We start from the raw sequence: 21,709 nt of genomic DNA, 5'->3' as shown, positions 1-21,709 counted from the left end.
GCTACCCAATCCCCCCACCCCCTCCCCTCTGAAACCCTCAACCTGAAAATATTTTTAAACCAGTTTCAAATATAAAACTCTTACAGCAAGTATTTGTGATTAGAAACCACTTCCACAGATTCAGACTTTAATTACTTAAGTTTCAAACTGATAAAATCTAAACATAGCTTCAGAATTGTTTTCTTTTGAAATAGATCTTTATATTAATCTAGTTTGGGAAACACTGCATTACCCTCATCTATCAGCATCTACGGCAAAAAAAAAAAAAAAAAAGTCTTGGATGAATAAAATCTTCATTTTAAAGAATTATAAAACCGGAGGCATTCAGGCAAGTTATATTTATCTTTCTGAATGAAAAGTCATTTCTGGCATCATTATTTAAATTTCTAAATTTGCTAGAACTGACTTCATTGTCCTTCCATTAAGGGGAGCTGTGTGACTGGATCATATGAGGATGCAGAGCAGGGACCACAAATGGGTGGTCCAAGACCCGTTTGTTCTGGGCCTGCATGTTCCTCTGAGTGGGAAGCTATAAGGGCTCTGGGTGCATTGCTTAGGCAGATTAGGGCCTGCCACTACCTTGCGATTCCCGAGGCTGGCACGCCCCCTGCTGGGGTCGGGGTGCATGACCTGCCCCAGGATGGAGAATCTTCGCATTTTGATGCTAAGCAAAAGACCTTCCACTCTTATGATTACCCTGAAAGGGGACCTTCGGTAAAGTTTCAGGTGTTAACCATTGCTCAAATTAGACCTTTACTGAGAGGAGCAATATTCTTGTCTTCCCATACCCCTTAAGCTGCTGCCCTCACCATGGTAACCTCAAATACGGGGAAGTAGTGCTGGTATCCCAAAGGCCTCAGTTTTATCGCCAAGGGTGTTACCTCTTCATTTTCTCTATTCTCATTTTCCTCTTTGTTGGTCTGTGCATCTTCCACCACAACCAGTGTGTGCCCTCAGCTGCCCACAGTTGAGCAAAAACCAGGCCTCATGCCTGAGGAGGGTGTGCTCCCAGTTGTGTTCCAAAGATCAATAGAAATAATTTAAGTTAATCCACAGTTCATTGTCAGCTTGTCCTTTTCCCTTTTCCTCAAAAATGAGTGATCAGTTAGTTAAGGCTTAACACTAATTTTTTTGAAACCCATGCAAACACAAATAGATATCCAAGCCTAAGGCTTCAATCATTCACCAAAAGCTTTAGGAGTTCAGGCTTACTGGGCAGGGTTGATCTGAATTAGATAAAAAATTAATGTAACTTAATTTCCAGAAACAGTTTCCTGGAATGAGGCCAATCATTATTAATTTATGGAGATCTTTGGAAGATATGTTTTAATGAATAGATAGGGAAGCATTTAAAATAACTCTATCAATAATTAAAATGTGTAGGTACCTGGGAAGTTTTTCAGCATACTTAGCCATGATTTAGCCATTTTTTGACACTAATATGCCTTATTAGTTTGTATAGGCAATACCAAGTGAACTTTGACACTTGATAGATTTTTCAAATTCTGATGTGAAACTCTCACTAAAATATGTTATTGTGTTTCCTATCACTGAAATGAATACTTACCTAACCAATTTGCCTTTAAATCAGAAATGAAAAAAAAAAGGAAATGAATTGAGCACTTGCCTAATGACAGTGGGTTTTTTTACTTTATCTCTTCATTCCTAAATTATTCACTCTGTGTTTATTATCTCCAAGCAGTATTATGTATTTCATTACCATTGAAAATTTAAAATACCATGTTTCTTCAGAATTATGAAACGTTTTGTGCTTTAATGAGTTAGCATAAATTAACACTTTTGAGGTATTCTAATCCAATACAATATTTAAATGTTACAGTATTTCTAAACTAAAAAAAAACTCTGTGGAATCACTTTTCAGTGACAAGAGTGTAGTTTCAGAAAGGAAGCTAACGTTTAGCGTTTCCTTCCTTAACAAAAATGTTGCTTATTGAGGCGCCTGGGTGGCTCAGTCAGTTGATCGGCTGACTTGGTTTTGGCTCAGGTCATGACCTCAGGGTCCTGGGATTAAGCTCCATGCTCAGCAGGAGTCTGGTTGGGGATTCTCTCCCCCTTCCGCCCATCCATGTGTGCATGCCCACACACTCTCTCTCTCAAATAAACGGATAAATCTTAAGAAAAAACTTTTTTGCTTATTACAAAGTGGAAAACAAGTTTCACGTTGTGTTAGGCCTCAAGGGAGAATAAAGATTCTCATTCCTTTTTTTTCCCCACAAATCGACAGTTTGGTTTTATTAGAGAACATGTAATTATAGAAAATGAAAATTGATTTTAACATTGGTTTACTTCTAAAAAAAAAAAAACTATAAGTTTGGGACCCACAGTTAAGGTCAGTATTAAAGAACTGGTTGGACCCATTTATTTTTTCCACTTACTGACTGGACTTTTAGTCACTCGGGCAGTTTGTAGAGGTATTTTCACATAGACCCAGAGCTGTAGGTCAGACTGGAGCAGGGACTGGCAGCCTGGCAGCAGAGCCCCTCTAATCCGCTCACTAAGGGCATTAACGGTGAGCTGGGTGCCATAGGCCTTGGCTTCCTGCAAGGCTGTATTTAGCGATACTCCCTCTCCTCAAGCAGAGACTGTTTTGTAGTGAGCCACACTGAACAGCAGATGCCCCAGTCAGCCTCTAGGCTCCCTGCGACATTTACGTGTTGGTTCAGTCCTTTGATCCTAAGATCATAATGTTTTCTTCTGTAGTCTACTGAGAATGGAAATGGCGGTCCATAGCTCTGCCTGTGAAATTCCTCTTCCCTGTACTTTGTTGTTTGGAGCTTCTGCGTGTCACCGCTAGGTTTTCAAAAGTGCTCACCCCGAGCCCATCCTGAACGTATACTCTTGTCCCAATTACACCATGTTCTCTACAGGCCGTGAGGAGCTCAGATGGGCTGAAACGCAGGCTGCAGATACTATATCTTGGCATTTGCTTCTCCTTTTAAAATTATATGATTAATTTCGTTTACAAAAGAAGGTTGGCTAGATCATTTGCGCTTACCAAAAGTCTGTATGTGGTACCATTTCTATCAGAAGAGAACTTCAGGGGAAAAAAAAAAGTTAAGGAAATTAGCACTGTCAATTTTCAGCTTTTCATTTCATGACCGTAAACATGAGTTACTAAATTAATCCACAGATTAAGATTAAGTTTGATTCAGATTGTGTTCATATTTTCTTCAAGCTAATTAGCTTTGTTGTCAAGTGGTGATTTCCAAACTTCTTTAAGCAGCAGAGCTTAGATGGCATCTTACCTGAAAAGTCGAGCTTGCACCAAACATTGGAGTGGTTGGAGTTGGGACTGGAACCAGAGAGCCTCTCTCACCCCTGCCCCCCAACCCAACCATCTCACTTCATCCCTCCTCCACACACCTCTGCTTCTCCCCAACCTCATCCCACCCCCTACCTATCTACACCCACCTCCACCGCCATAGCACCCCCAACAGTGGCCTCTGCAGAACCCCTACTTCTCAGTGTGCTGTGTCTAAAAATATCTCCCTTGGGACCTGTTTCCAGTAAATTTTGGGTCCCCTAGAATGGTTTATGTTTAATAAAAACAAATTAAGAAAAAGAAAGTATATTCCAGAGGGTACAAAAAATGGCAGCCCTATTCCTTACCAAATCCTTGCTTATTTGAATATCAAGAACACTGAGGGAGTTTTCAAGTAAGACTTTTTTTTTTTTACAAGAAACGTAACTAATTTTGAAACATTTGACAATACCCCTTTTTAGCCAAGAACCTCAGATTTCCATCTATTTATATCAGATATCCAAGTAGAAATCCTTTGTGAGTAAAGTGTGAGGCAGCTAACTATAAGTAGCTCTAGTTTTAGCCTAACGTTCCCTCCTCACCTCTCCCCTACACACTCGAACCCTTAAAATGCTGTTATATTTATAGCGAAAGTGAATCCTTCATTTGAACAAATGTCTGAGAGAGAAAGTGAATATGATTTATTAATGCTGTGCTCATTTGAGCACTTTCACGTTTTTAAATTACAAGCATGGGTTTAAATTTTTTTTAAATTTTAAGAATTTGTTAGAATTTTTCTTTATGGATTTTTAGAAAGTTGGAAGTATAGTTGTTTTAGGAGTCTTCTTTGTATATTGAGTTTTCATCTGAATAATGCAGAGTTTTCAGAGCAAAGAATTCTTTGCCATCTCAAAAGGCCCGCCTCCCAGGACACAAGGCTGTTAACATCAGAGGTTTTGACAACAATCATTGACATACCGAACATTTTGCAGATGATTTGCATACACTGATTTTTTTTCCATTTTTTTTATTGTGGTAATATACACATAACATAAAATTTACCATCTTAAGCATTTTTAAGCGTACAGTCTAGTAGTAGTAGATGTATTTGTAATGTTGTGCAGTCATCATTACCATCCATCTCCGTAACTTCTCATCTTGTGAACGTGAAACTCTTGTCCCCATTAAACAATCACTACCAGTCCCCCCACCCCCACCCCAGCCTGGCAACCACCATTTTATTCTCTCTCTCTGTGACTTTGATTACTCTAAGTGCTTCATATCAGTGGAATCATACCGTATTTATCTTTTTGTGACTGGCTTATTTCATTTAGCATGATGTCCTCAAGTATCATCCATGTTGTAGCACATTTCAGAACTTCCCTTTTAGAGTGAATAATATTCCACTGTATGCATATAACCACATTTTGCTTATCCATCTGTCAGTGGACATTTGGATTGCTTCCATGTCTTAGCTACTATGAACAATGCTGCTATGACCATGGATGTACAAGTGTCTTTTCCAGATCTTACTTTCAGTTCTTTTGGGTATATTCCCAGAAGTGCAATTTCTGGGTCATATGGTAGTTCTATTTTTATTTTTTTGAGGAACTGCCATATTGTTTTCCATAGTGACTGTGCCATTTTATGTTCCCATCAACAGTGCCCAAGGGTTCAAATTTCTGCACATCCTCACCAACACTTGTTATTTTCTGTTTCTTGGATGATAGCCATCCTAATGGGTGTGAGGTGGTACATAAATTGATTTTTGGAATATGTCAGTTCCTGGTTGTGTCCACTGATTTTATGAATAGTTCTTATATGACAGTAGCATCTGACAGAGTGACCTCTCATTCTCGTCCTCGTGACTTTTGTAACCCACACTCCAGTTCCTTTCTACTCGTCAAGTCGCTCCTCTGTCTCAAGCCTAGGCAGCTGCTCTGTCCTGCATACTGATACTAACATATCCAGTGTCCAAAAACCACTTGGTTGTCTCAGAAGCATTTCAGACTTTAACACAAATACTTGATCTTCCCTCCCAAGAATCTTCCCGCTCCTCCAGTTTTTCTGCTGAAGCAGAAACCTAGAGCCATTCTTACTATCTCTCTTTCTCTACCACTTACCCAAGCAAATTGTAAGTCCTATCCTTTCTATCCCCCAAATCGATTTCTATCTCCACAGCCAACTTTTATAGCCCAAGTCACCCTCAGTCTTGTCTCTTGGCGGGTCTTGAATTTCCCACTTGAACCTCACTTCAGTCCATCCCTAGCACAGTAGTTTTTCCAAAGAGCCATTCCATCTCTCACTGCCTAAAAATTGTTGAAAGAATCATGTCCAAAATCCCTACTTTAGCATATTAATCCTTTATAACTTAGCCCTGTTGTATCTCTCCAGCCCCATCGCTTTCTTCTCCATCTGTACCGTATGTTCAGCCTACATATGGAATGCCTCAAATGTGCTTTGGCACATGTTACTTCTACCTAGAGCACCCTCCTCTCCTCGGGCCATATAGCAACCACTCCACCTTCTCCTTGCTGTCTTCGTGGGGCTAAAGCTGACTTATCCTTCCAAGTCAACTTGGGCGTCTCTTTTCAATGAACCCTCCCTAAGCCTGGGGTGGGTGCTGTATCAGAAATGCATTTAGCTCTAAAAGAAAATCCACAGTGTCTTAAAATTTGCGTGTGTTTCTGCGTTTTTTCTCATATAAGAAGTGCAATGATAGGCAGTCCAAGGAAGGTACAGGTCCTCAAAGACCTAGGATCTACCTGTCTTTCCACTCTCCATTCTTCGTATGTTGGCTTATCACAAGGTGGCCACTACAACTCTGGACACTGTCCATATTCAAGGAAGGAAAAAAGGAGAGTGGGTGGAGATAGCTATGTCTGAACCTTTTATTAGGAAAGCAAAAACTTTCCCTTCTCACTAGCCAAAAATAGATCTCATGACTGTCCCCTAGCTGCAGGGGTGGCTGGGAACTCAGGGAAGGTGATTGTCATGGTTGGCATAGAACGTTTTGGCCCCAAACCAAATCAGGGTTTCATTAGCATGGAAAAAGTCAGGAGTGGGTATTAGCAAAGCAGCTGCTTCTGCCTGAGAAAGGTGACCTTCTCTGTGCTTGTCCCTGTACTGGCACTCTCACACTGTCACTACAATGTCATATAGCAGCTTCTGTCATTAGATTATAAATCCATGAGGTCAGGGACTGTGTCTTGTTATTCTTTGTATCCCTAATGCCTGACACATACCTGATGCAAAGGAATTGCTCCATAAATATCAATTACACAAAACAACCGATGAATGTATGTGCATATTTAGCACATATGTTTTGAATTCATTTTCTAAATGTCTATGACAGTTGGCCATTGAACAACACGAGTCTGAACTGGGGGGGTCCACTTAGACATGGCTTTTTTTTCTTCCAATAAATATAGTATAGTGCTGTAAATGTATTTTCTCTTCCTTATGTTCTTTTCTTCCTTATGATTTTTTTTTCTAACATTTTCTTTTCTCTAGCTTGCTTTATTGTGAGAATACAGTATATAATTCGTATAACATACAAAAAATGTATTAATCAACTATTTATGTTATCGGTAAAGCTTCCAGTCAACAGTAGGCTATTAGTAGTTAAGTTCTGGGGGAATCAAAAGTTACACACGAATTTTCAGTTGCTCCCCCCTCAACCTCGTTGTTATTCAAGGGTCAACTGTACATACCTAGGGAGTAGTTAGGATTTGGTGTACTTCTTACTGGTGCTACCTGGGCTTCTCTGCCAGAAGATTCTAAGGAAAGGTTTGTTGCTTCAGTTTCAGAATTGCATTTTGGACTTTGAATAATATCCATGTAAAGACAAATGGCATGAATGTTTAGCAAATGGTATTTGTAGTCACATTGTGTCTCTGTGCCTCAGGTCTGTGAGTTTTATTTTTCAGAAGTGTAATAAAAAATTGTTATCAAAAAGTCTACTGGAGCAATTCATAACCCCGTTTGCAGTTTAATGCTCTGGGTCTATTATCTCAACAAAATCATTTAATTTAGACCCAGCTGTGAGTCAGGACACAATTTCTTGGAAGCAGTATCACTCAAGGATTAAACTCAAGCCCAGATCATAAAATTCTCTTGAGATTGTCAGTGACCCTTTCAGATGGAGCCCCGTGTGGGTGGAGTCTGCCCAGGCTCTCCTAGTTAATTTCTATCTCTGGTCCTCATTTCAGCATTTTGCAAAGGGGCTTTGCATGAGGGGCCCTAGTATCCGTCATAGAAATAGGAAGTGTGCAACACTAAATCTGATCCCTTCATGCCTCCTCCCAGTAGATGTGATAAAATGCCATGGCAGGATCTTTTTTTTTTTTTTTTTTAACATAGACTCATCACGTCGCCCTAAGACTTTATATTCCTCCTATGAATTGCAACATCATCTGTGTATCCATCCAGATCAGAAACTCGGGAGTCCTGGAGACTGCCTCCCTCTTTACTACCTCTTGCCCACTGAATGTTTCTTAGAACTGCTTACTTGTGTCTGTCTCTGCCACTGCTCTTAGTGTAGGTAGGTCCTTATCTTGTCTCCCATGGATTGGCCAGGTCCTATTGGTTTCCCTGTTTCTTATCTTAATGTTCTCAAAAACCATTTTCACATTTCTCTTGGGCAGATCTTTCTAAAATGTGTTTTCAGCCATGTCACTGCCCCATATAAGAACCTTTAGGGCCTTGCTACTGACTCCAGCCTAAAGTTGGAGCTCCTCTATCAACTGTCACATCGACCACTTCAGCTCTATCCCTTATACTTCATGTAACTACAACCAGAAACCACTTGGATTTCCTCACTCCCATAGCTTTATTCTTGGGGTTTTCTCCGCCTAGAATGCCCTCCACCACCCACTTCTCCTCCTTTTTTGGTTAACTCTTACTCATTCTTTAACACTCACGTAATTTGGGAAGGCTTCCCCCACTGCTCGTCCTTCTCCCCCTGCCATAACTGCGTTCGGCACCTGTCACTCTGTGGGTACCACACTGCCTGATAATTGCTCTGTGTCTGCTCTGCTAGATGCCGTTGGGCACCCCCTGTGGGCAAGGGCACTTGTGATTCTTCTCTGCATCCTCAGCACCTGGCACAGAATAAGCAGCCAGTTAATTTCTGTTGACTGGCTAAATGAAGAAATAGGAAGAGAAAAAGGTGTCTTGCAGACATGTTAAATAGGCTGAAATGTTTATTAACATAATTTTGACTTTTAAATGAGCATAGTGTTTCTGTATCAATATATCTATTCTTATATGCCTGTTTACTTTTATCATGTGTGCTATAAATGCTATGTTATATTCCTGATAAAGACGTATTCTGCATTTGGTTTTTAGGTTAAAGCCATTCACATCCACTCTGACATGTTCTCAGTTCAGAATGGCTTGCTGACACCAACACTAAAGGCTAAGAGACCTGAGCTGAGAGAGTACTTCAAAAAACAAATAGAAGAGCTTTACTCAATCTCCATGTGAAGTTCAAGGAAAGTTCTTCTCAGTATAATGGACTGTGTAGCAATACTATAGTTACTCTTGAAAGTAATGAATCAGAATGATGCAGCCGAAAATGAATAAGCACGTGACCTTATGATTGAGCCTTTTCCTGTCCCAAGAGGTCTTTAACAATATTTTCTCTATCATCACCGAGTATACTTTATTTTTATTAAAAAGATATTGTAACAAGCTGCTAAAAATATCACAGATGGCAATGTAAAAATCAAGACTTTTCTCAAGGACTGTGTACCACTAAAAGTAATATATTCTCAATGTTCACAGAACTCCTATTAAACATAAAGGAAAAACATAACTGATATACTGTACTTAATTATTTGTGGAATAGTAACCAGATGCAGCAAATATCTAGGCAATGTGGACTACCTCATTCAATAACTGATTGTCAAAATCACAGTTAAATCAGACTTAAAAAATTAAAACTATGTGTACAGAATCATGCTAAAATAAGACATAATGCACGTTCTACATAACTTCAGAGTCTTTATACATGACAGTGCTTACTGATGTGAACAAGTTTTCCCTCTCATTTTTACTTTTATTCATGAAAAATGCAAATTCAAATATTCTTGAAACAAATGTTATATTTATATAACATTTTATAAAAATCTTTCAAAACATTTTCTCGTTTACTAAACTCATTAAAATATTCAGAAACTACCTAGAAAAAAATGTACAATGACTTCATGAATAATATGTGTATATCCATGGACTTCTTACACATGAATTCTAAAAGATGTCTGTTGACTGTACAATGAATGGAACTTTGGGGAAGACATGGGAAAAGAAACCCAGAATTATTTCTCAGGATAGGCAACAATTAATGTACCCGTGTTCCTTGCTGGGTTTTTCAGGCCTTCCATTCTCAGTATGTCCATGCCAGGCCTGGGAAACCCAATATGGCTGTAATCCTGAACAAGAGGAGGTGGGGTTGTTATTTCCAAAGAAAATAGGTTTTCAACAACTTAATTTTGAAGAACCACTTCAAAATACCCCTAGAAAACTTTTTAAGTCCATCATAGATAAATATCTCTTAGGGCATAATTCCATCCATAAAATCTTTACAGCTTCTAAGCTTAACCATGGAAACCTCCTTTCTTGCATTATGTGTTTAGATACTTCTTGCACCTGAGTGCCGACAATTTCATATAATTAAAGCCCAGCATGGACATCAGTTAGGTTCCAAACTATAGACTGTGCATCTGCAGAACGAACTGTCCCTAGGCAAGTGTTTTCTTCAGTAGAGACAGAACTCTGCAAGCAGACATGGGGGTAGCGTTCGCAGTGCAGAAGTTGCTCTCTGCTGGAGCAAATCCAAGCTGTAAATAAATGCTGTTGGCTAAAAAAAAAAAAATGCGTTCTCACACAGGCCTACTGGATGAATCTGTATCAGTGATAACACACTTATATTTCAGTCTTGACAAAAGTGGATCACACCTTCATTTGATGCATTATCCAATTTTTACATATTCCTTTGGTATATTCTTTCTGCAGACCCTCTACTTACACTTATAAATCTGACTTTTAGTGTATGTGCTAGTTCTGTGCATATTAACTTTTAAAGGCAATTCTGAAAAAACAAATTCTAAAAATGTCCCAAGGCCACATCTATATAGCATTAATTTTTTTATATTTAATATATTTTACTAATTAAAAGAGAAAATCGTTAACTGAATTAGATATTCACACTATTTTAAGGCAAGTAGCTTCACACCTGAAGAAAATGAAGATGCTTCCCATTGTCTTTCCACTCAATCAAAATTTCATAGTTGTCTTCTGTTTCCGAAAGGATTTTGGACAATGTATCGTGAGCAAATAATTTAAAACTTATATTGAGTCTATTTATACCTCACTGTAGTTAAAGATGATTGATTATGGACAGCTTAAGTATTTCTTCTTTTTCTCACTTTAAAGATCTTCACGTGTCTTCTGGCCTTCCTGATCTGTGTGAAAAGCATCACACTTGGGCCATTAAATAGGTTACAGCAGACGTGCTGAGAAAAGTAAACAGTTGGCGCTAAATACACTGCAGGTACATTTATCTATTCCTCTGTTTAAGTCCGCTGAGTTTTTTAATAAAGGAGAGATAAAACAATATGTGTTAATGGAAAAATCCCTCTTGCCTCAGATTTCCCAACTTCATTTTGGGGGAAAAATTTTGTATTTCTCTTTAACAAATATGGAAAAAGCCTATGTACTTAAGACGTTCACATTTATAGTGGACATCTGATAGGATGTAAAATCTAGAGCTGTAACAGAGATCAATTACAGAAAACGTGTTCCTAAATGTTTGGCCTTTTATCCGGTTTTCATTCAAATGTAAATTAGTAATGTAATTGGTAATATAAATTAGTAATTTTCACATTTTGCAAACTAATCCTGTATATTTTAAAATAGGATATACACCAATTTTTTTTTCCTTTTGCCGTAAAAGACATCTTTATATCGTATTGTGATTCTCCTCCAGGTGAGACAGAGAAGCTGAGGTGTGGCATAGAGGCCTAGTTCCATATTTAGGAACTCACAAACTCACAAGTCCGAGGAATAAACATACCATGTCTCCCTCATATGTGCAAGTCAAACTTTCATTCTAAGTTTAAGTAAAACTGCAAGCATGAGAAAAAATAGGACTTTCCATTGCAATTTTTATAGTCAGGTAATGTTTCAGCAACTTGAAGGTAGCACTTAATTTGGTTTTATTACCCATCAACAAACTGATCATCTTTTATTTTTTTCTGCAGTAAAGAAAATAAATTATTCTTTATTTTCCAAATGTATAAAGCACAAAGGTGATATAGTTATTTAGAATACAAAATACTATGAAATGAATGTAAACAATGGAAAAATGTGTTTTTTTGCATGAAAACAGACTACTTACAAACTTGCTTCATATCTCAGGAAAAAAAGAATGAATAATCATATATAAAATTGATAAATTATATGTTGAATTAAGTTGCTATATTTTCTTGCCTGTTTTTATTTTAAGGAAGCATAAACATGAAAAGGAAAACAATCCTGATAGTCTGAATTTTTTCTCAAGTATGCACAAAGTCCTTTCTGTGATTCTACAATTAACTGCAGTTAAGAATGGGATTAGCATTCAAGGGAGGACAAAGCCCTAAATGAGGAACCCTTGACTTAGAACAATGAATGGTCATAACCCAGAGGCAATAGATAAATACCTGGAATACAAGCATCTCTAAACCTTGTCCCAAAATGAAAAGGTTTTGTTGAGGTGACAGTGGCTTTTAGACATTCATTTGACTGATTAATTTTCCTTGTTAAGTCATTGCAACAATTGCATGGGGCAGGGGGAAATGGATATTTTTCCAAGAATTGCTTATTCTACTTTCAATTTTTAAAAATTGAGATTAAAAATTACCTTTTAAATATGCATAAAAGTATCTTAACTGTAATTATATTTTTAGTTGCTTTGTTATAATAGCATGCCTATCAAATATAAAATGCATTTATGAAAACTTTTGTAAAAAATAAAGATTTTTCATTTCTCAAAGTTGCTTATAATTACTTTACATATTTATATAGCATAATGCCCTGATGTTGGTATATTACCGGTGTTCGATAATCAAACATTCCATCAAGCTTTATCACACCAGTCAACATACTCTGCATTCTCTTTAAGAATCCTCAAACTCCGGAGATTTACTGTCCCCACCCAGAGACTCTCCTTTGCTTTGCACATTTACTTTTATTACCAAATGTGTCGTGAATTTAAGTCATTTTTTATACTTTTAAAAGAACAAATAATTGTATTCAATTTTTCCATGGTGAGTCCCCCTAAACAACACTTCTATAATGTCTTTTACCCATATACAAGCTAATTAAGTTACATGTTCTTAAAATGGTGCATTCTGCCATGCCTCAGTTACACAGATTCTGCCTCCTCTATAGATTTGCTATTGTCCACCCCTCCATTCTCACAGCTGTTAGGATAGTTGGAGCCATTCTCATCTCTTGTCTGGAATATTACCGTTCTTTCTTAATTAGTCTTCCTGTTTCCACCTCAGCTTCTTTAAATTTCACCATCCGCTTTCAGTCAGTGTGATCTTTCTAAATTGAAAATCTGGTCATGCCACTCTCCTGATTAATATTCCTTTGATGACTTCCCATAGTTTCCAGGATAAAGTTCAGACTCCCTGGTTCAGCACACAGGGCCTAGCATCTCTTCTCTTGCCCTTCCCCCATGGAACCTTGGCTCCAGTCATACCAACTAGTTTATGTAGTGTCCTAAAAGCGTCATGCTTTTCTGTGCCTCCATGTGGCACATATAGTCCCCCCCCCCCACTACCTTCCACCACGCAGCTCTTAAAACAGCTCAACTATCCTTTTATCTTAGAAAATTCCCTCTGCCCCACTCCCACTCACACCATGAGTTGCTTAAGGTTGTAGCCCCAGTAATTCAGAAGGTCTGGTCCATAGTGGATGCTCAAGAAATACCCGTTTGGGGGCACCCGGGTGGCTCAGTCGGTTAAGCATCTGCCTTTGGCTCAGGTCATGATGCCAGGGTTCTGGTATCAAGCCTCCCGTCAGGCTCCCTGCTCAGTGGGGAATCAGTTTCTCCCTCTCCTCCCTGCCTGTGCTCTCTCTTGCTATCTTTGTCTTTTTCTCTCAAATAAATAAATAAAATCTTTTAAAATAAAAATAAAAGAAATATCCATTTAATGAAAAATCCCCTTGGTTCTTTTTCATACATTCATGCATAATGTTCATATGCATTAAGGTTGCAATACCTGATGATACATTTCATCTATCACTTTGGTTTTTTTCATTCTTGTCAAGTAAGGAAAAATAAAAATAAACTGGTTTTCAGTTGCACCTTGAAACCTATGGATAGTACCACAAACAAAACTGCTCAGTGGGTCGGTCACTCAATAAGAAAGCATACAGAAAGATTTACTCTGAGCTCCAGGGAATCCTAAAGCCACAAGCAGGCTGTTTTCAAAAAAAAACATTCTTCCAAAATCTCTTCAAAATTTGGAATTTGTTCTCCCACGGAAGTTTGCAACTCCATAACTGCTCCAAACCTAGTCAAACCCATCACATGACTGAACTGAATCAGTGATGGCAGAATTCTGAGCCTAGATATGGAATTATCAATTTAACTCATGGATGAATGCTTGCACTGGCATTTGTGCATTTGGGGATAGAATGGGGGGAGACAGATAATTGAACTGAGATGTGTCTGCCCTACCTCGTCCTTTTGTACGGGACCCATCTCCTTCCATTTTATAAGCTGGTTCTGGGTGAAGCTTTAAACAGACCAAATCTGTCTGTAGTCTCTTTCATCCCTTTGCTACCCAGGGCTTCAAACTCCTTTCCTTGCTGCCCCTCCCCCCTACCCAACCATGTGTTAGGAGGAACAGGGTCATGACAAACACACTAGCCAAATGCCAGCAGACTCATGCTGCCTATGCCAATCATCCGTCATAATGAGCTTCCCTAGGCTGTAGTTTCCTCAGCTGCAAAATGAGGAAACAACTAGACTATCTCCAAGGACTTCTTTTGGCTCAAGAAATCATTCCAAAGTTTATTTCCAGTTTTGAAACCCCATGTGTTAACTCCCATAAATCTTTGCTTGATGGCATTTCAGTAAATGCAGACCGGTAGAGTGAGACCGACCTCCATAGGGCCAGCAAATCACAGATCAGCTTTTGCTTTAAGCTGCTTTCCTTTTTCATTGTTTCTTCCGTTTTTAGGTGTAGGGCATGGAAGGACCCAGACCTCCCACAGGTCATTTAAGAACTCCAAGTTTTTTTCACAACAGCCCGCAAAGGGAGAGAGGAGAGCCTGGAGAACTGACTTGTAAACTAGAGACTGCCTGTCAGCATATTATGGATATAACTAAAGAAAGGAGGTTGAAATATGATACTTGCTTTGTACTGCAACAACACTATGAGATCCTAGACTGAAGGACCATTTCTAACACACCTCTGTATCCCCAGGACCTACCACAATGTCTAACACAGACCACGGTGCTCAGTAAGTATTGATTCAGGGACTCAAAGCACTGTATCTAATTAAGTAAGAATAGCCACCTTCTGTTCTTTACAAAGCTAAGTTTTAATGATTAATTATATACTGAATCAACTGTCGTGGTTTTCTATGAGCCTATATTAAATTAAAAAAAATTCGGAGTGATTTCATTATGAAAATATTGTGGTGGTATGTGTGCTATAGTCACACATACAATATTGGAAAATCACAAAAAAAAGTCTTTGGGTTTTGTAATTTTATCTCCACAAATGCATTTTTTAATGTTGTGAAATGTCATTTTTAAAAATAGGAAGATGGTTATTATGTGCACAGTATGTTTATCAGATGCAGCCAGATGGTTCAACCACGGTGTACGGAGAGAGCGTGGTCATTCCTAAGTTCCTGCAATGATGCAGAGCAAACGAGCGGAGCCCCAAGACAGTAGGAGGTAAGAAATTCTCTGCCTTAACCGTAAGGCTGCCCAGATGTCCGGGAGATAGCTCCTGGGCAGGGGCTAAGGGATTCCACTATCCTTAAGAAGAAATATCCTGGAACCAAGATCTTCGAATGCTCCTTTAGACTCTCAAATACCATGGCCCCCAGTATATTGGTGGCCTCGGGGCTGAAGTTCATTGCTCAGGAGGATATTCTTTAATGTACTTTCGTTCCTGTCTGATCTTCCCACACTGAGTTAGGTGACGCCCTGCGGCCCCCGTCCCCTTCTCCCATCCCCTGCTAGATTCCCTATGTTCGGACCCCCAAACTCCATTATCAAAGCTTTAATGCAATGTTATAAGGAGAGGGGCTGAGCCATCAGTAGCATGCACGTGAAGGGCCCATCACACTAAGGAAGAAATGAAAAGCGAAGGAGCAACCTCCTGGAGAACAAAAAGGCTTTTCCCCATTAAGCTTCCCTCCAGGCGAGAAACCCATGAACCTCCGCCACCTGTGAGGGAAGCAAGCGGGCCCACTGCCTCAAACCCGGACGCCACGCCTCCAGGGAGGCGGGGCCGTCTCCAGAGGGCGGTGCCTCCTCTTCACTCCGCTTCCCAGAAGCCATCGCGCGGCTTGTTCGAGATTAAAAAAAAAAAGGGCGGGAGCGGAGCAGGACGCTCCAGTCAGTCAGGCGTTGGCAGTGTGGACTTTTTCCGTTTCTTCGCGCAGCTCCTGTCTTACTGCTCCACAGGCAGCTACATTCGGACGGTGGCGCACTCAGACAGTAGCTTGTTTCCTCAGGAAGGCGAAGAGACAGGCTGTGGAGGGCCAAGAGGTCCCCGAGGCCTTGGGGGTGGGGTGGCAATGTGGTCACTACGGGTCTATACCCGCAAGAAGCGGGCGGGCCAGAGGCTCAACGTCACCCCGACTCCGGACCTAGGCCCCACCGTGAAGGCAGAGGCCCCCCCAGGTCCAGACAGGAGGCACTCTGCGCACTGTAAGCCCCAGCTGGCAAACCTGTGGAGCAGGGCCCAGGGTGGGCGAGCGAAAAGGCGGGGGTGACTAGGCCTCGGCCCAGGGACACCCGAGGGCGGCAAGCCAGCCTCCAGAGCTTGGCCCTGAAATACGTGTCCTCTCTTAGGCTTGAAAGGAAGAGCGCACCGTTTGCAGAAGATCTCAGAGAAAGCAGAGTGGAGTGGGCAGGGAGTTAGCGGCTCTAGGCCACGGAGGTGCGTAGCCACTAGTGCCAAGCCTATGCCTTCTGCCTCCTCAAAACTTTAGTCCTCATTTTCTGCCTCTCGTTCTAAGAGTCAAGCAAGAAAACAGGTGTAATACTCTTTATGATTTGGCTCCTGTCAAAACATAGACCCAGAAATTTGACTTTAGATTGATTGATTTATTTAAAAGATATATTTATTTGAGAGAGAGAGGGAGAAGAGAGTAGAGAGAGGGAGAGAGAGCGAGACTCCCAAGCAGACTCCCTGGGGAGCGCGGAGCCCCAGGGGCTTGATCTCAGAACTCAGAAGATCATGACCTCAGCCGAAATCTTTAGTAGGAGCTCAACTGTCTGAACCATCCTGGTGCCCCTGGAAATACTTATTTAAAAAAAATTTTTTAAGAGCAGTTTTGCCAACTTCCCTAAAAGCAAGTGAGATATAACCTTCAGGAAAACATTTGTTACATTAGCGAGTATGGGTACAATTAACCCATTAGAATCTTTGCTTTTTCCTAATGACGTCCCCAAATAGCTTTTAAGATTCTGAATAGTGCAAACTGTTAAGGGAGATGTGGAGAGCCAAGCCCACACTATGCAAATTAATTGCGTTGTTTGTTTTTTAGCACTCAGTTAAGAGTTACAGGACAGAAAAGCCTGCAAGAAAATAGCACTAATGAAGAGCCCCCAGATGAGAAGATTGCTCCATTGAGTGTATGTATATTTCTCTTACCGACCTTGAATATACTTAAAGCAGAGACCAAGGGTAACTGATGTGCCTCCAGATTAAAGTGTAATTAATGATTTTGTTCAATAGAGACTACATAGCTTCCTAGCGTTTTTGTAAACATTCGTGTTTTCTCCTTAGACAGGGCCTTGAATACTAATTCTGGTGGATTCATAGCCATATTTTTCTTTGTTTTTAATTTCCCTTGACAAAAATTTGAGAAATGCCCATTACTCACTAATTTTCTATGAAACAGGTACATGTAAGTTTTTCTCAGTAACCCCCTTACATTTAGTAGCACTTAAACCATTTTAAAGCCATTTTCATTCATTTGAATTTCCATTAACAACTAGAAACAGTGTTCATTACCATTAGAATATTATATAACTTCTTGATCTACTGTATTTAATATGGGGATTCTGTACAATATTTTAAAGATACATAGCAGTAATTTAGAGAAACTCAGATTTTAAAATTGCTTGTGACTCATCTACCATTAGCATTAAATAGTCATGTTCCAGAGCTTTAGATTACATATCTCTCTAAAATATGTGTTTTGGGGGTGGGCCATTTCAACAAAAGGCATTTTTTTTTAAAGGCTTTACCCTAGATTTTAACAGTGTTAAGTGTTCCTTGTAGATGTTTCAGATAATGCAAAAAAAAAAGTGTTTAAAAAGTTTCTTCTAATTTTTATGTATTTCTTTACATTCCTTTTTTCTGTACCTTTTTTTCAGTTTAGAAGTTGTTATTGTTTATTTCTCTAACATTAAATGGTCTTCAAAAATATGATTTCTAGTGTCTAAATAGTGCTTTGTCTTATAGATAGATATACTGTAATTTATATAACTATTTTCCTGTGGTTGGAGGATTGAGATTGTTTCCCAGACTTTGCCATTTTAGGTATCAGTGGACATTGTACCACGGAAGTTTTTTGTGTACCTTAAAATTGTTATCCTAAGACAAATAACTTCGCAGTAGTCAAGGGTTGGGTCATGTTTAAAGTTTGATTCATGTTGGCCACTTGGCACCATTTTACCTGATACTTAAAAAAATACATATATTTTATTGAATGCTACATCTGAAACTAATGATGTACTATATGTTGGCTAATTGAATTTCAATTTTTAAAGAAAAAAATACATATATTTGATAGATGAAAAGTAGCATGTTATTTGATATTGCATTTCTCTGAATGCTATTTTTCCTCATTTTTTTGGCCAATTGTGTTTCTTTTTTGTGAAATGCTTGTTCATTATATGTTGAAGATAGTTATACTTTTACACACACGTATAACAAATATTTATATATTTTTTGTTTGCCTTTAATCATATTTCTGGTGTTTTAGACTTATCAGTCTTTTGATTTATTTTGCTTTCATATTTAGAGAAAGAAAATCCCTTCCTACCTAGGGGATCAGAAAAATATTCACCTTTAACTTCTGGTTGCTGGTTTATCCCACAGTACTTAGTTGACTAGTATATTGCGGACTCTGTAGGTATGTCCACATTATTGTATTTTAATATTTACTTTGGGATTTAATATTAAATATCAGATTACATCTGTGATCGGTAGGCTGAAAGAATCTATTAGATATGAAACTGATACACAAAGTTGATGTTTTTCATTTTCAAAATAACCAAATCAATGTAATGTATATAATATATGATATAATATGAAAATATTCAGACTCATAATTTATGCTATATCTTTAATTCTTATTTCCCTTAGGAGTCAGTGACTGATGACCTCCAGATTGACAGTAGTTCATCCAATAGTGAGCTAGTATCAGGTAAGACTGTCAGATGTGTACTCCCTCAGCTTTGTTTCTTGCAGACGTAAGGACCCATTTGTATTTTTGCCTCGTCTTCCCATCTCAGTGGAAGAGGTGTCTTTCTCCTAGTCCAAGGTGAATCCTTCTGCCTATACAATGGACCTCATCCTCAAAGCCTTCAAGCACACACCAGTAAATTAAAATTGAGATAAATACTACCAAAGAGATTGACTTGAGTATAACTAATTGAGTTTAATTGGAGAGTTTAGGGAAGGCTTCCATGAAGGAATAGCAATTGAATTGAAATAGGAAGAAAAGGAGAAATTAACCATGCAAGGAGATGGGTTAAGAGCCGTCAAGGCAGAGGCAATAGCATGTGCAAAGACCCTAATATGTCACTGAGCCTCATGAGTTCAGTGAACTGAAAGAAAGCCAGTGTGGCTGTAGTACAGAGAGGAGGGGCGAATGCAATAATAAGACAAGGTTGAACAGAGACCTTGCCTAGCCTTGTAGGCCATGTCAAAGATTTTGGTGTTTCTGTTTGGAGCAGCAAGAAGCCACTGAAGTCTTACTTAGGAAAATATATGATCACCTTGGCCGTGGCATGGAAATAAGCATGAATGGATGCAAATAGACCAGGTGGGAGGTTATTATAGTAGTTTAGGGGGGAAATGATGGCACTTTGTACTAAAGGATTACACTGGAAATGGAAAGAAATGGGCATAGCTCATGAGTATTTTAAGAAATGAAACTAACAGAGTTTGGCAAAAGAAGAATGAAGGAGATGGAGGTATCAAAGATGACATCTGTTTCTGGCTTGTGTAACTGGATATAAGGTGGTGCCATTTACGGGAAAAAAAAATCTTGTTTGAGGGAAAGATCATAAATTATGTTTTTAATATATTAAGTTATGGGTACTTTTAAGATGATTAAGTAGAATGCCAAATAGGCAGCTGGATATGCAGGGCTGCTGATAGAAATTTACGAGCCATCTACATATTGGTGTAATCGAAGTTATTTTTAAAAATAAGAAAGGGTGCCATCAGCACACCAGAAATACTGAGGAATTCTTAAAAGCAGATGAGATCAGATTGCTGAATATTTGAAGAGCAGAGAAAAACCACTGCTGAGGTAAGAATAGCTCTAGAGACATTTGAAACAGTTGGTCAATAAATGCAAAAAAAAAAAAAATTGGGGGCGCCTGGGTGGCACAGCGGTTAAAGCATCTGCCTTCGGCTCAGGGTGTGATCCCGGCATTATGGGATCGAGCCCCACATCAGGCTCCTCTGCTATGAGCCTGTTTCTTCCTCTCCCACTCCCCCTGCTTGTGTTCCCTCTCTCGCTGGCTGTCTCCATCTCTGTCAAATAAATAAATAAAATCTTTTAAAAAAAATTGTAATAGAAAGGACCCTGAAGGAATTGCCAAGGTGATGGATTAAACACTACATTCTGTCACTATGTGACCTGGTTCTTCCTCCCCATCCCTTTCTACATTGGAAACATTGACAGTTACGATGCTGACTGCCAGGATAAACCCTGGGAACTACTACTAAGCAAAGTGAACTAAGGGTTTGGCTCCTAAGTGTCAGTTTTGGGGCTGGAGTGAGAAGCAGAAGAGAGTCTGAAGTAACTCCAGATTGCCACAGGGATAGCAGAGGGAGTAAAATGTGAAAGAGATAGATTATGCTTATGCTTGCTAACCCCAGGATAAAGATGTAGTATGGCTCTCTGAAATGGGATTTTTTTTTTTTAAGATTTTTTATTTATTTGAGAGAGGGAGTGAGTGTGAGCATGTGAGAGAGAAGGAGCAGGAAGAGCGTCAGAAGCAGACTCTGCTGAGCAGGGAGCCTTTTATAGGACTCTATCACAGGACTCTGGGATCATGACCTGAGCTGAAGGCAGATACTTAACCAACTGAGCAACCCAGTCACCCCCTGAAGTGGGATTTCTGATAATGGAGCCTTGTAGTGTGTACACTAGCCAGACAATTAGGACAGTGCTCCATGTAACCTACAATACCCAGAAAATAAGGAGGATATCACCATGCAGAACACAGGTTCTCAGAATGTCTCAACACTCTTATAAAAGTCTCCAGAAGTAGGCTGCTGTTGCAGACTTTATATGCACTGCTGTACAAGCAAAGATTCTCAAGTAAAGATATGAACAGACAACCAGGAGCAGCCAAACCTTTGAATAAAACCAGTGGCATGGAAGAGAGGCAACAAACTGAGCAAACAGAATAACTAACACCTGAAAAATAACAAAAAACTTTATCTCTTAAAAGACAAGAGGCCGCGGTGCCTGGGTGGTTCAGTTGGTTAAGCCTCTGCCTTCGGCTCAGGCCGTGATCCCAGCATCCTGGGTTTGAGCCCCGCCTTGGGCTCCCTGCTTTGTGGGGAGTCTGCTTTTCCCTCTGCCTGTCCCCCTGCTCATGCTCTCTTACCTTCTCTCTCTCAAATAAATAAATAAAATATTAAAAAAAATAAAGACAAGAGCCCATTGGATCCATAATGTAACAGTCTGTTTTAACAATAATTATAGTCCGTAGAAACTAAAGATATTGTCAAATTTAAAAACTCAGTAAATGATCCGAATATTGAAATGAATTCAGCTCAAAATCAAATTAGCTGGCTAGAAAATAGAATAGAGGAATATTTCCTAGAATATAGTACAAAAGAACATGGGATGTGTTCAACAAATGCATTTCCTTCCTTCTCCCCTCTTTACCTGTTTAACTTGTACTTGTTCTTTAAGAAGAAAAAAATCAGGTGCTGTCTCTACTGG

The 21,709-nt window shown here is 39.3% G+C and overlaps 2 protein-coding genes across 2 annotated transcripts in view; both read left to right on the top strand.

Annotated features, from left to right (window-relative positions):
* ACSL6 (acyl-CoA synthetase long chain family member 6) overlaps positions 1 to 12,299 on the top strand; it is a 61,051-nt gene extending 48,752 nt beyond the window's left edge. The window contains exon 21 of the mRNA XM_026507907.4: positions 8,612 to 12,299. Within this exon, the coding sequence (XP_026363692.2) occupies positions 8,612 to 8,749 (138 nt within the window). The 3' untranslated portion in view covers positions 8,750 to 12,299. The remainder of the gene's footprint in view (positions 1 to 8,611) is intronic.
* Positions 12,300 to 14,411: 2,112 nt separating this feature from the next.
* The window catches only part of MEIKIN (meiotic kinetochore factor), an 86,656-nt gene continuing 79,358 nt past the window's right edge, over positions 14,412 to 21,709 (top strand). The window contains exons 1-4 of the mRNA XM_044387268.3: positions 14,412 to 14,785; positions 15,090 to 15,227; positions 17,054 to 17,141; positions 18,883 to 18,943. Of these exons, the coding sequence (XP_044243203.1) occupies positions 15,187 to 15,227; positions 17,054 to 17,141; positions 18,883 to 18,943 (190 nt within the window). The 5' untranslated portion in view covers positions 14,412 to 14,785; positions 15,090 to 15,186. The remainder of the gene's footprint in view (positions 14,786 to 15,089; positions 15,228 to 17,053; positions 17,142 to 18,882; positions 18,944 to 21,709) is intronic.

This window comes from Ursus arctos, unplaced genomic scaffold (assembly GCF_023065955.2).
Source record: "Ursus arctos isolate Adak ecotype North America unplaced genomic scaffold, UrsArc2.0 scaffold_5, whole genome shotgun sequence".
Lineage (NCBI taxonomy): Eukaryota > Metazoa > Chordata > Mammalia > Carnivora > Ursidae > Ursus > Ursus arctos.
Note: the sequence above shows the minus strand (reverse complement) of the source record. Positions and strands in the feature narration are given on the sequence as shown.